The sequence below is a fragment of the Stomoxys calcitrans genome, chromosome 3 (assembly GCF_963082655.1).
Source record: "Stomoxys calcitrans chromosome 3, idStoCalc2.1, whole genome shotgun sequence".
In the NCBI taxonomy this organism is placed as follows: Eukaryota; Metazoa; Arthropoda; class Insecta; order Diptera; family Muscidae; genus Stomoxys; species Stomoxys calcitrans.
The window spans coordinates 175,300,049-175,315,055 of NC_081554.1; the positions used below are offsets into that span (position 1 = coordinate 175,300,049).

At 41.9% G+C, this 15,007-nt stretch overlaps 2 protein-coding genes across 5 annotated transcripts in view; one reads left to right on the plus strand and one right to left on the minus strand.

Moving 5' to 3' along the window:
- The window catches only part of LOC106092455 (stathmin), a 426,400-nt gene that overhangs the window by 251,262 nt on the left and 160,131 nt on the right, over positions 1 to 15,007 (plus strand). The window contains exons 1-2 of one of the 4 annotated variants that reach the window (XM_013259341.2): positions 12,809 to 12,863; positions 13,461 to 14,261. The exons of 1 other annotated variant lie outside the window; for it this stretch is intronic. In XM_013259341.2, the coding sequence (XP_013114795.1) occupies positions 14,186 to 14,261 (76 nt within the window). In that variant the 5' untranslated portion in view covers positions 12,809 to 12,863; positions 13,461 to 14,185. 2 more of the 4 variants (XM_013259327.2, XM_013259366.2) reach the window with 2 other exon arrangements.
- On the minus strand, positions 953 to 1,909 carry LOC106092490 (uncharacterized). Its single transcript, XM_013259378.2, has 2 exons — positions 1,761 to 1,909; positions 953 to 1,702 (listed from the first exon to the last, which is right to left on the minus strand). Exons 1-2 carry the CDS (start codon positions 1,812 to 1,814, stop codon positions 1,037 to 1,039), a joined length of 720 nt encoding a protein of 239 aa, XP_013114832.2. The 5' UTR covers positions 1,815 to 1,909; the 3' UTR covers positions 953 to 1,036.

Below are 15,007 nucleotides of genomic sequence, written 5' to 3' on the forward strand. Positions count from 1 at the left end.
CCAAGTCGAAATCACGATAGTGGTCGAACGAATAAAGATATCCGGTTGATACATACTTCATGTTGATGTAGGTCTTTGGGGATTCCAAATGGGCCATACCGATTCAGATTTGGATACATGTAAATAGCTCCCATATGATCCGACTTCCCAATTTGACATCTTGAGCCTCTAGAAACCGCAATTGCTATCCAATTTGGTTGCAATTTGCAAGTAGTGTTCAGTGAAATCTTCCAACAATCGTGCCAAGTATGATTCAAATAGGCCTATAACCTGATATAGATCCCATATAAACAAATCTTCCGATTTGAGATCTTGAGCCCCTGGAAGCGCAATTGTTGTCCGATTTGAGTGAAATTTTGCACGTACTGTTCACTTACGTCTTCCAATAACCGTGCCAAGTATGATCCAAATCGGTGTATAACCTGATATAGCTCCCATGTAAACCGATCTCCCGATTTGAGATCTTAAGCCCCTGGAAACTGCAATTGTTATCCAATTTGGCTAAAATTTTGCAAGTGGTGTTCTGTTATGACTTCCAACATCCGTGGTTAGTATAGTCCAAATCGATTTATAACTCATATAAACCCATTTCCCGATTAGTTTTATACAGACCCAAGAAGCTTAAATTTTTGGCTGAATTGGCCAAAATTTTGTAAGTAAAGCCCTTCAACTAAGTTTGTTATTGTAAATTTGTAGTGAAATCCATGGTGGTGAAATTCGAGTGCAGCGTATAGTCGGCGAGGTTGCTATTCACGTGCCCTTCTACCTATCCTTATCGATGCTATGGTGCTACGCGTCACCCGATGTTGTTGTGATTCCTCTGCCATTCCATCGTACTTCTGGTAAAGTGATTATATCAGTCCAGTGCTTGGGCTTGACTATATAAAGGAAGTAACTTGTCATTGAGCTTTAACTTAACAAAATACATTTTTATACACAAAAATCGTCAAAATCTTTTATTTAAAAATTTAAAAAAATTTATTAAAAAAAAGGTCTCTAGATATTACTAAAAAATTTCTTTTTGTTTTTGTATTTATTACAAAACATTTTTGTACTGAACTTTGCACTTGTTCTCCAAAACGCTTCGTTCATCTGGAAATAGACCCATGAACTCAATAACCGACACTTCTTTTCTTACATTGTCAATATCTGAGGTAAATTTTTCATTCCAAGCCAATATATCGGCCCCCTCAGCTGCTTCTTCCTCCTTAAGATTTGCAATGTATGATTTGACTTTATCAGCTAACTGCTCATAGAATTCCTGGGCAGATTTTACCAATATCGGACGGATATCCAAAACAAAAGCCATATATCTTGAAGTCCACTCATTTTTCACATTCTCTTCTTCTATATCTTGAAATATAGAGCGTATGTTATCGTGATTACTTTGTAGAGCCAATTGTTTGGGGCAATTTTCAGGATTTGCCATTAGGCCTTTAAGAAGTATACGACAATTGTCCAAAGACTCTTGAAGTTGAGGATATTTTGGAAATATTAGCCATGATTCATCTCTTTCACACCATTCCTGCAAGCCGCTGATATATTCGGCCATTTTGGGATAGATTTCCTTGGGCCAAAGAGACCTTCTAAGATTTTCATATGCAAATTTGGCTAAGGTAAAACGTTTGGTTTCTTTAACACTTTCAGCATTGAAAACATCATTTGCAGATCCCTCCAATGCCTGGGGGAGGCCAAGAGTTATCTAGAAAATTGTCTTGTAGTAGAAAAGAAAAATTGCAATAATTTATTTTATAACTCACCTCTATGTTGATGAGAGCTAAAAGCGCCATCCATATTAGCAATTTGTTCCACATTTCTAATTTTTTTTTTTTTGTAATTTCTAATGATTTTTATTCCGCAAATTTTGTATGGCAGCAGTTCGTTGGAGTCTTGTTTGGTAATTTAATGTTTTTTCTTATCTCTTATAGATTTGTCTTTATAAACAATTTGTCTTGGGGTTTTGTATTATCAATTTTTATGACAGTTTAATTGGCCTTTATTATAATGAGGGGTCATTTCATTATCACTAATGAGTATAGGAAACTATTGGGTTGCCCAAAAAGTAATTGCGGATTTTTCATATAGTCGGCGTTGACAAATTTTTTCACAGCTTGTGACTCTGTAATTGCATTCTTTCTTCTGTCAGTTATCAGCTGTTACTTTTAGCTTGCTTTAGAAAAAAAGTGTAAAAAAAGTATATTTGATTAAAGTTCATTCTAAGTTTTATTAAAAATGCATTTACTTTCTTTTGAAAAATCCGCAATTACTTTTTGGGCAACCCTATAGATGTACCCATTTGGCTTGTCTAAGCTTTCTTTTGCCACAAATCAACAAAATCCGGCACTTTTTTCAGAATTTACATAAAAATAGAGGTAGCTATGACTTCTGTGTAGCAACAGCTGCCTGTTTCCATTTGTGGCATGCTTACTCCAAGGAGTCCCTTAGAGTCACCCTCCCATGGCTTGAACAGATTTTCAGCGCTAGCCTGGTATGGTCCTACATACCGAGGGCATGGAGGGAATTCAAGATGGTTCTTTTCCCCTAGACGGGAAGAATAAACCAATGTACGACGAAGGATTACAGGCCTATTAGTCTGTCATCGTTTTTGCTGAACACAGTGGAAAGACTGATTGACCTGAAGGTGAGAGAACGACTGACACCGGAAAACTTCAGTGGGGCACAACACGCATACCTCAAAGGCAGGTCGGTGGGGACGGCTCTTCACGAGGTGGTACAGGAGGTCCGACAGAATGGCTACACTTTGGCGGTTTTCTTGGATATTGAGGGGGCCTTCAATAATGTGGGGATAGGGGCGATAGTCGCCGCACTGGACCACAAGGGGATTCACCCCTTAATCCTCCAATGGACAAATAATATGCTTTATGGCAGGATTATTAATGCGAGCCTGGGAGATAATGTGGTCAGAAGGCGGGTGACTACTCCGCCCCAAGGAGGGGTATACCCACCAATTCTATGCAACCTCGTGATTAATAAAATCCTGCTGAATCCCGGTGGGGACGGCACGAGGATTATCGCTTATGCGGACGACATTGTGCTGCTGGTCCGTGGCAAGTTTATGTTGACGATCGGCGAGATCATGGAAGGCTGACTGAGGAGGTTGTCGCGATGGGCTACCAGAAATGGGTTGAGGACCAACCCAGGAAAAGCGGAGCTGGTGCTCTTTACGCGTAGATATAAGATACCGGAGTTCAGACTCTCGTCTTGGAGGCGTTGATGGATATACAGCCCATTGGGGCCTATATTTGGAACTGCGCCGCCAGGGATCGCGCTTAGGCTGAGGATCTTGGTGGGGACGGCACGAAGATTATCGCTTATGCGGACAACGTCGTGCTGCTGGTCCAAGGCAAGTTTATGTCGACGATCAGCGAGATCATGGAAAGGTCACTGAGGACGGTGTCGCGATGAGCTACCAGAAATGGGTTGAGGACCAACCGAGGGAAGACGGAGTTGGTGCTCATTACGCGTAGATATAAGATACCGGAGTTCAGACTCTCGTCCTAAAGCCGATGCTGGATAAGCAGCCCATTGGGGCCTATATTTGGAACTGTGCCGCCGTGGATCGCGCTTAGGCTGAGGATCTTGGTTGGGACGGCACGAAAATTATGGCTAATGCGGACGTCGTGCTGCTGGTCCGTGGCAAGTTTATGTTGACCATCAGCGAGATCATGGAAGGGTCACTGAGGTGGTTGTCGCGATGGGCTACTAGAAATGGGTTGAGAACCAACCTAGGGAAGACGGAGATGGTGCTCTTTACGCATAGATATAAGATACCGGTGTTCAAGCTCTCGTCCTTGGACGGGATCACCCTGCGGCTGACGAAGGAGGCCAAGTACCTAGGCATAGTCCTCGAATCGAAACTCTCCTGGAAGAGGAACACCGAGGAAAGACGCCGTAAGGCACTGTGCGCTTTTTACTCCTGAAGGAGGATGTTTGGAACAAAGTGGGGGTTGACTCCCAGGATGATTTATCGGATGTATACGGCCATTGTGAGGCCAGTACTGGCCTATGGGGCACTGGTATAGTGGAATGCCGCAGGGAAGGGGACGCGTGCTAGGGAGTTCGAGAAGGCCAGGGACTGACCTGCCTCGGAATGAGACCTCGATCTACACAGATGGCTCCAAGATGAAGTCAGAGACTGGATCAGGGGTGTACTCTGATGCACTCAATATCAGTATGTCTTTGAGATCAACACCGCAGGCCAGCCTGGAGGCGATGCTGGATATGCAGCACATTGGGGCCTATATTTGGAACTATGCCGCCAGGGTCGTGCTTAGGCAGCGGGAACTCGGCATGCTGAAGGAGGATGGTTGCGGCAACAGTTCGATTCTGGGTGTTGTGGATACGAAGGGTGAACTGAGGAGGATCTCCGACTACCTGGCACCAGTGCCCACTGGAGTGAGGGTATTCGCAATTCGATTTCCTGAGAGGGACGAATGGAGGGCGAATGGTGTACTTGAGGAAGATGAGACCTCGATCTACACAGATGGCTCCAAGAAGGAGTCAGGGACTGGATTGGGGATCTACTCTGATGCACTCAATATCAGTATGTCTTTGAGACTGTCGGACGAGTGTACGGTCTTTCAGGCAGAGGTCTGCGCCATTGCAGAGGCCGCAAGAGAAATTCTGGTAAGAGGCTTACCGCCCTCGAAACTCAGAATTTATATGCACAGTATGGCGGCGGCATTCAAGATGATGCTTCGCGGATTGTTTGGAATTTCTGGATAGGCTCCGGGCCCACGATGTGACGCTGACATGGGTTCCTGTGCATTAGGGGATTCCAGGAAATGAGAGGGAACCGGATGATTCCGACGGGGGTGCCACAAGCTCCGGCGTAGGTAGATCCGTGCTTGCGTAGGAACGGGCGGTTCTTCACCCCCCGCTCGGGTTATCCACTCCTCCTGTCTTTTCTTTTAATCGTGTATAACCTCTGGTCCGAGGTCTCACACTTTCTTTCTTTTCTCTTTCTCCCTCTAGGGTATCACAATGGGCCAAACTAGCCTCCGAGTCAACTCACCTAACCTAACCTAATCCCATTTATACCTATATCAGTTTATAGATCGATTTGGACCGTACTTGGCTTATTGTTGGAAATTATAACAGAATACTTAGTGCAAAATTTCAGCCAAATCTGATGAAAATTGAGGCTTCCAGGGGCTCAAGAAGTCAAATCGGGAGATCAGTTTATATGGGAGCTATATGAGGTTCTTAACCGATAAAGACCGTGCTTGGCACAGTTGGTGGAAGTCATAACAGAATACTTTGTGCAGAATTTCAGCCAAATCGGACAAAAATTGTGGCTTCTATGGTCTCAAGAAGTCAAATCGGGAAATCGGTTTATATCTGCAATCTGAACCGATTTGGCCCATTTGCAATCCCTTACGACCTACTCCAACATAAAGTATCTGGTTATACACAGATTTAAGCCGTACTTGGCACAGTTGTTTCAGAATTTCAGTCAAATCGGATTAAAATTGAGGTTCCAGGGGCTAAAGAAGTCAAATCGGGAGATCGGTGTATATGGGAGCTATATCAGGTTATAGGCCGATTTGGACGGTACTTGACTCCATTGAGGCTTCCAGGGGCTCAAGAAGACAAATCTGGAGATCGGTTTATATGGGAGTTATATCAGGTTATAGACCGATTTGGACAGTACTTGACTCCATTGAGGCTTCCAGGGGCTGAAAAAGTCAAATCGGAAGATCGGTTTATATGGGAGCTATATCGGGTTATAAACCGATTTTGACCGTACTTGGCTCCATTGTTGGGAGTCATAACAGAATACTTTGTGCAGAATTTCAGCCAAATCGGATTAAAATTGAGGCTTCCAGGGGCTAAAGAAGTCAAATCGGGAGATCAGTTTATATGGGAGCTATATCAGGTTCACAACCGATATGGACCGTACTTGGCTCCATTGTTGGAAATCATAACAGAATACTTTGTGCAAAATTTCAGACAAATGGAAAAAAATTGTGGCTTATCGGATCGGTTATATGAGATCGGTTTATATGGAAGCTATATCTGGTTCTTAACCGATATGGACCGTACTTGGCACAGTTGTTGGAAGTCATAACAGAACACTATGTGCAAAATTTCAGACAAATGGAAAAAAATTGTGGCTTATATGGGCTCAAGAAGTCAAATCGGGAGATCGGTTTATATGGCAGCCATATTAGGTTATAGACCGATTTTGACCGTACTTGTTGGAAGTCATAACGGAAAATTTTGTTCAAATTTCAGCCAAATCGGATGAAAATTGAGGCTTCCAGGGGCTCAAGAAGTCAAATCGGGAGATCGGTTTATATGGGAGCTATATCCAAATCTGAACCGATATGGCCCATTTGCAATCCCCAACGACCTCCATCAATATTAAGTATCTGTGGAAAATTTCAAGCGGCTAGGTCTACGCGTTCGACCGCTATCGTGATTTCGATAGACGTACTGACGAACATGGCTAGTTCGAATCAGAATTTCGAGACGATCAACAATATATGTGCTTTATAGGATCCTAGATCAATTTTTCGAGGTGTTACAAACGGTATGACGAGATTAGTATACCTCCATCGTATGATGGGTGGTGGGTATAAAAATTTGATATTCAATATAACCATGGTGGTGGTTAATCAAAGATTGGCACTACCGAACTTAACAAGTTTTTACTTGTTTCTATTAATTTTTTTATTTAGTTAGATATAAATGGTCTTAATGTTTAGTACTTAAATTTTAATTTCAATTTAATTTATTTACTATTTCTTTATGTTTTTCTTTTCAGGTAAAACGTTTATTTAAACAAATTTTGGTCTAGAGCAAACTTGCTTTAACTCTACTTCAGGTTTGCATAATTAATTTTTCTTTGATCCGTTTAAAAACTCAATGAGCCTAACAATTTTTATATAATCAACAAAATTTTGGGGATCTTCAACTTTTTCAGCGTAGTATAACCTACTTCATTACCCATCGCATATGAAATTGGAAAATGTTAAAGCAGTATGAAGCCCAACTTTCATAATATTTTTGATTTTCTTACATTGTCATTAAAAAATTGGCTCCCCTGTATGATGCCCCCACCTCCCTAATACCTCTTAACGATTGTTCTTTTAAATTGCCTACGATTATTATCATACACATGTGCGACAATATGTAACGCTTTGTATAGTATTTGACCTATCACCAACCACAGTCACAGTCGATGCCGTCGACGTAGTGCTCATCGCCGTCACATTGTTGTCGCCAACATTTATCCTCTAACCTTAGCTCCGTCCTTCTTTGTAACTAAGTAACCAAATATTACCTCAGCGCTTAATTGTAGACCCCCCCCCCCCCCCCCCGTTCCCCATATCCTTGTGCATTTAGTTCTTGTTGGCCAGACCCTCCCCCCCCCCCTAATACTGGCAATCATTTTTAGTTTCTTTTATTTTTTTTTTTTTTTTTGGATGATTCATCTATGGTAAATTTACATGATCAGCTGTTCCATTTTGAATTTTCCTCACATATACATACACAGTATACAGTATATCGTATTTAGTTTTCCACTTTGGAGTTGTGTCATCACGTGTATAGGGTATTTTCGGCTCCATTTGCCCCGTTAGCCACTTCGCTCTTTTTCACCATATTTCCGTTACCAAATGTATTCTCTCCGCAAGTTCTAAATGTGCGTTTTTTTTCTTTTTGCACTGCAAAATGAAAAGTACGAAAACCGGCTTTCTTCTTCTTTTGGTTGCTAACAAACAAAAAGGCCAAATATTGGATTTCATGCAACGAAGACGTTGTTGCAACAACAGCAATACTGAAAAAGGCAAACACCAACAATGCAAGGGGGGTTGTTCTTTTTTTTGTCTTCACGGCAGGCTGTACAGTGGTTTCGTGTAGAAAAAGCTCAACGCAAGTATGTCCACAAAGGGTGGACATTCATCATCTTCCCCGCATGCCCTACACATGCTATCACTTGCCGCACCGATTTTGCATAAGTGAGCTCGTAGTCCTATGTGTCCCGTTGTGATACCAATAGCTATACTGACCTCCTTCTTACTTCCTTTCAGTAATAACCTCGTCTTCTCACGATCTGGATCCCCCCATAGGATTTTCGTCGTCCTACCGACCGTTTCGCTGTTCAACAATGTTGCCTACACATTCGTTGCTCACTCCCTTAACTCGGATTGCATCGACCCGAAAGGCTTCGGGTTAACCAAGTTTATTGATGGCAGTCCTCTGGCCTTCACCGCCAAATCGTCTGCCCTTTCATTCCTTACTCTGTTATGGCCCGGCACCCAAACATTTCGGATTTTGCCATCTTCAGAGAAGGCGTTAATCTCCTCCTAACACTGCAAGACTGTTCGTGACCTTACCGTCCTGGTTGTTATTGCCCTTATGGCAATTTTACTGTCGGTAAAGATGTTCACAGTCGACGTCCTCGCGTTAGCACCACACCACTACACGCATTCCGTGATCGCCCGGATCTCTGCCTGCAGGACCATATTATGGTCAGGCAGTCTAAAACAGATCTCAGTCCCTGGGTTGTCAATGAAGACCCCCAGGCCCACTCTGTCCTCTAGCTTTGATCCATCCGTGTAACATGATCTTCCAGATGGCAATAGGGTTCCGTCAATCCAAGACTGCCGATGGCAGCAGTGCCTCGCTCTCGACTTCAAGGTTCATCTCAGGTATCCGATCGGAAACCTTTTCCCTTCCTTTCAGGTTTCCTATCGTCGGCCCGATTATACCACAATGGTATGAGCTGCTCCCATCCTCAGTCCATTCTCCCATTGCCTTAAGTCTCATAACCGCAGTGGCTGCCTCACACTCAATATGTCGGATATCTAGAATAGTCTCCAGTGCCCTAGTGGGCGTGGTCCTCCTCGCTCCGCCTAGGCCAAGACAACAAGTTCTCTGAACCTGTTGTATGGTCCTTATGTTGCACTTTTTCTCAATAGCAGTCCACCAAATTACTGAGGCATAAGTAAGAATTGGTCTAATAACGCTCCTGTAGAGACAGTGGACTATCCTCGGATTCAGGCCCCATTTGGAGCCGCCTACATAGTGCCCAACATCTGTGAGTCTTCTCAGTACGCTCCTGAATGTGACACTTCCAATTCATTTTCCTGATATCCTTGTTAGATATTGAAATCTTTTTATTGAGTAAATGTGGTGCGTTAAATTGGCCCACCTTCGTCTTCCTCGTGAACAGCCATATTTCAGTCTTCTCTGGGTTAACATTGAGACCTCTAGGTATTGCCCAGTCATATGCCATATGCATATGAGAATTGGTCTAGCAACGCTCCTGTAGAGACAGTGGACTATCCTCGGTTTCAGGCCCCATTTGGAGCCGCCTGCATAGTGCCCAACATCTGTGAGTCTTCTTAGTACGCTCCTGAATGTGACACTTCCAATTCATTTTCCTGATATCCTTGTTAGATATCGAAATCCTATTATTGACGAAATGTGGTGCGTTAAATTGGCCCACCTTCGTTTTCCTCGTGAACAGGCATATTTCAGTCTTCTCTGGGTTAACATTGAGACCTCTGGGTCTTACTCAGTCATATGGCATATGCAAAACCCTTTCGGTCCTTCTGCATAGCTCGTTTGGATCCATAACATCCTTCGGGTTTTTAATATTGTCTGCGTAGCAGACGGGTTCAAATCCCTCCTCAGCATCCGTAATAAGTCCTGTATCACACATATGAGTGACGATAAAATGCCCCCTGTGGCCCCCCGCGATGTCAATGCATCAGTCTTCTCTGGGTTAACATTGAGACCTCTGGGTCTTGCCCAATCATATGCCATATGCAAAACCCTTTCGGCCCTTCTGCATAGCTCGTTTGGATCCATAACATTCTTCGGGTTCTTAGTATTGTCTGGTCTGCATAGCTCGTTTGGATCCATAACATTCTTCGGGTTCTTAATATTGTCTGGGTAGCAGACGGGTTCAAATCCCTCCTCTGCATCCGTAATAAGTCCTTTATCACCCATATGAGTGGCGAAAAAATGCCCCCTGTGGCGTGCCTTGTTCCACTCTCTCCCTTATATTTACGTCATGGGACACACAATTTATCCACCTGTTCCTTAGCATAGTCCACCCGGTACTGGTCTAAGGATTGGATCAGTGTGTCGGTCCGCACATTGTTAAAAGCCCCCTCGATGTCAATGCATACCGCCAAAGTGTAAGTTTTGGCATCGCAGCACTCTTCTATTTTATGCACAAACTCGTGCAGGGCAGTCTCCACCGACCTTCTAGGCATGCTGTTTGTATTTGAGCAGTTCGCTGGATGTCCTACTTTTTATCATGGTATCCACAATACGTTCCATGGTTTTGAGTCCTTTGGTGTCGCATAACTTGCCTTGCCGGGTTTGGGTATAAACACCACTCTTGCCTCCTGTCAGGCTTTCGGAGTATAGCAAGTCCTTAGCACACTGTGAAAATATAGGCCAGATGAGGCGCCAGATAGTCTGCCTCTTTCAGTAGCAACGCCGGAAATATTCCATCAGGTCCGGGTGACTTAAATGGTATGAAGCTCCTCAAGGATTCCTTCACTATGAATTCCATAATTACAAACCTTCGATCAACGTCATTATTCCAAGATTCCAATGTCTCCGTGAGTCCGATAGTATTCTGTGGAAAATGGGTTTTCATCAAAAGCCTCAACATGTCCTCCGTTGTCTCTACTCTCACTACCATGTCGTCTACCAAAGTTTCAGTTTGGCCATGGGTTTTTGAGAGAAACATTTTTTATCTTGGTGGCGTCATTAACGCTATCGACCTGTTCGCAGAAAAGCTTTCAGGAGGCACGTTTTACCGCTCTGGTAATTTTGTTGTATACCTAATAAACTTCTGCTTTTTTACGACGTGCTTTGTTGAAAGTCTGCGGACCTCTTTCCCAATATTCGGAATCTCACCGATTATCCAGGGTTTTTTTTGGACTGATTTCCTTTCCCAAAGAGGACAACTATCTTCGAAGGACCCCACCAGTGCAGTCGTAATCCTGTTGATTTTTTATCAAAAAGCGGCTCAGGTACCATTGGCTATTGTATCAAGGATAACACAGTGTGCGTAGCCGCCACATGACCAATGAGAAAGCTCCCTTAACCTCACGACAGTGGTCGCTGCAATTTGGGTAGCCACAATGTCCAGAGGTATTAGATGTAGCATTAAATTCAGTGCATCCGATGGTGTCGTCCTCAATGCGGCTGTGATACACAAACAAGCCCTGCTTTGGATCCGGTTAAGTATTGAGCAATAGGTGGACTTTTGAAGCGCCGTCCACCAGACCACAACACCATATAGCATAATAGGTCTGACAACTGCAATATATACCCAATGCATGACACGCGATCTAAACCCCCAACTTTTGCGCTCTTGCAGGTGCATAGGGCAAAAGTTGCCTTTCTTGCCTTTTCCAAAATGTTGGATTTGGAGTTCAATTTCAATTCTAACAAAACACCCGGCTATTTTGCGTTTTCTATAAATGGAACATGCTCTCCTGCCAAGGGGAAAGTTCCCACTGTAGGCAACTTGCATCTCCTGCTGGAAAGAAGGAATCCTGTCTTGTACGGATTTACGCCTAGACGACTTTCGGTAGCCCACTTTGCTGTTGCAAGTAGAGTTTCCTGAAGTATATCTCTGGGAAACCTTCCCCTAACCGCTTTAGCCACGTCATCTGCATACGCGACCATTTTTACATCTTTTTCTTCAAGAGACAATAAGATATTGCTAATGGCTATATTCCAAAGTAGAGGAGGCATTACACCGCGTTGAGATGTTCCCCTGCTGACCCATATTTTTAGATCCACAGATCCCAAGCCTGCCGTAATGCATCTTTTAGTAAGTAAGTTATTAATAAACTTTCTTACGGTCGAGTTGATGCCTGGTAACTCCAACTCCTTTATGTTTGATTGATGTCAAGAAATGCTACCATTGTGTATTCCTTGACAGCGAGAGAACCCTCTATGTTGGCGATTAGGTTGTGAAGGGCTGTTTCAGTGGATTTGCCTTTACTATATGCATGCTACTGCCGCGATAGGCGATCTCCAGGGATTTTTGCCCTAAGATATGCTTCTTAAGTCTTCAGCATAAAAGGACGAAAATCTTTCGCCTTCATGTGGTAAGGTTTCCTGGCTTTTGCAATGAGGCTTTATTGAACATTTTCCTGCGATCCCCTTAAATTATTAGATAATGTTTTGTTTGCACCACTGTGCAAAGATACTTAACGGGGGTGTCAAATGGGGATGTGTGCTGGCATACTTTAAGGAAGGGAAATAAAAAAGAGAGAATAGCTTCTTGGCGCATGCCAAAAGAGCAACATGAATATGGAAGAAAAGCGGTGAAAAGCAACTAAAACAACAACAAAAGAGAAACATATGTAAGAAAAAAAAATATTGAAAATAATTAAAAATGGTTTTCATATGAACTAAATTTTGAAGTAATTAAAAAAAAAATAAATAAAAATCTTAATTTTTTTAGGGTATATTTAGGCGTTTAGTTTTTATGTTCGTATGACTAGCTTCCCCCCATTAAGTTTTCCTAATGGTGTTAACACCCTCTGTGGGTTATGCGTTTGCCGTGGATTTTGTCTCTCTCTCTCTCTCCCCAAAATGCTTTTGTGGGGATTTATTCTCATTTATTCTCTTTGTTACTATCCACGCAAATGTCCTTGCGTGTTGCTGCCGCCTGCTGCTATTGTCCTTATATTAAAATGAGAGCATATGAATGTTCGTTCGTTTGGTTCGTTTAATCACCCTACATTAACTTGTGCGAAAAATTCCCTAACGCAGCCTTTCAGTTGGTCTTGAGCGCTCGTTGCGTTTAAAACGTAATTTAAACAGATTTTTTTTGCAAAATCTTAAGAAAAGCGGTAAAAAGCAAGCAAATAAAATAGAATTTTTTGTACAAAAGTTTTCGAAGACTTGTGCGCTCTCTTTTAAATGTCTTTGGCCTAACAAAACTCTCTTGGAGTATTCTCTTTTTACCAGATATCCAAAAGGCAAAAAGAGAATACTGAATCCAAAACGCCGAATGCAAAACGAAGACCAAGTCCTCAGAAAGTTAACGTTAAATTTAATGGCTTTTGGGTGGCTTTGCTCTGCTTAAGCGAGTATGTGTGTGTATGTGTGTAAGCGGTTCTATTGAAAGTGGAAACTACAGCCAACTTCAAGTCAGTTAGATTTGGAAGCCATAGCGAACTGTCAACGTCAACGACGACAACGCATAAATCCCCACAAAACGTAATTAAGCCCAAAAATACAACAAATCCAATCAAATATATTGGCGGCGCCAGCAGAGTAGAAAAACGTGTTGTGTTTTTTTGTGTAGTGAGCAAGCCAGAGAAACAAAAAAAGAAAATTAGCAAAGAAAAAAAATAGAAAAAAATATTTTTTTATTTAAAACATAATCTTGAAATTCAATTGAAAACCGTCTAAATCATTAAATCGTGGACTGTTTGTCTTTATAGTTCTTTTTTCTACAGGATTATTATATTGATCTAAGTAGTCCAGAAACCATCCAAAAAGTTTACAATAATCGCCTTTAGCGCTAAACCGAAAACAAAAAATTTAAGAATATTGAAAACAAAATAAAAAAATTCTCTAAGAATTTTTGAATGGTGTAAAATTTACAAGACACCAAAGAGACACCGCCCTTGGAAAACCACAAATACGATATTCTGTGTTTTGCTAAAGCCGCCTGCTCCCCACTACTGGCCCCCTGCTAAAACGAAAGGCAAAACATCGTGAAACTAAACAAAAAACCAAAATTAAGCAAACATATCCCTAACAAATCTGTGTAAACACCTGCCTATAAAACATCTTAATATTCAAGCTTCTCACCTACTCGCCAGACGTTCGCTCGTACACTCTCTTTGCCCAAACGTCCCACAACTACTTGGCTCTTGTAAACAACCAGACAAGTGTTGCAAAATCTTTTGTAAGCATCTCCTGGTAAAAGTGTGCGATTTGCGATTTGCTTTAATCCAAAAACCCAAACAGTGTCTAAGTGAGTGAGGTATCTCAGTGAGTGTTTGTGTGTGTGTGTGTGTGCGTAATTTCAAACAAGCCGGCAACTATTTCCCAGTGTATTGCCAAACACTAGCAGCACCCCACTACCCCATCTACAATCTCAATCACTTACTTGCTTGCTTCAATTCAATCGATAAATCGTCTGTGAGCAGCCATTGTCATCATGTTGATTGGATTAGTACGCGATTCTGTTATGCAGTGCTTCTGCCATACATGCCGGGCTCCCATACTCCCAGCTGGTAAGAGTTCAATTACAAATTTGAAATTCTCATTATTTGCATATCTCCCCATGTCTGTAATTTAAATGCTGTAATTAAAATTTACAACCTGTTTCTTGTACATGTATAATGTCATTGTAATTGTATGTGTGTGTGCGTGTACATAATGAGATTACAAAAGAAAAAAAACAAGCAACCACAAAAAAAAAGCAAAAACCATTATTGTCAATGTCGAAGAATCATAAGCAGAGAGAGAGAGAGAGAGGTTTAAAGTCAATGATGAATACCTTGATTTGGATGACCACAACTTTTTGTTATCTTTTTATTGAGGGTCCATCTCCCTAAAAGTATGCCATAATTAACACACTCGTTTTTTTGTAATATCTAATAAGTGTGTTAATGGTTTGGTATGAGCATGAGTCTGAAGCGTGTCAACATATTATGGTTGTTATGACAATAATTCTCAATGAGTTCACACGGAATAATTTATATAACAAACAAAATATATACACATTAGGGTGTTCCAAGAAACAAAAAATATTTTTTTTGAAACGCATAGTCCTCATTAAGCAAAATACGAAATATGGCGATCGTTTAAGATAACCCGAGTGGTAACCACGTCCAAAGTTGGATGTAGTGTTTTTTAAAGAAACAAGTTGAGTATTTTAGATTCTAGCATGAAATTGGTTAACTAATCATACATTTATATGGAATTTATTACAAAACCACGAGGTGATCCGAATCGTGAGAGGACGAGGCTATTACTG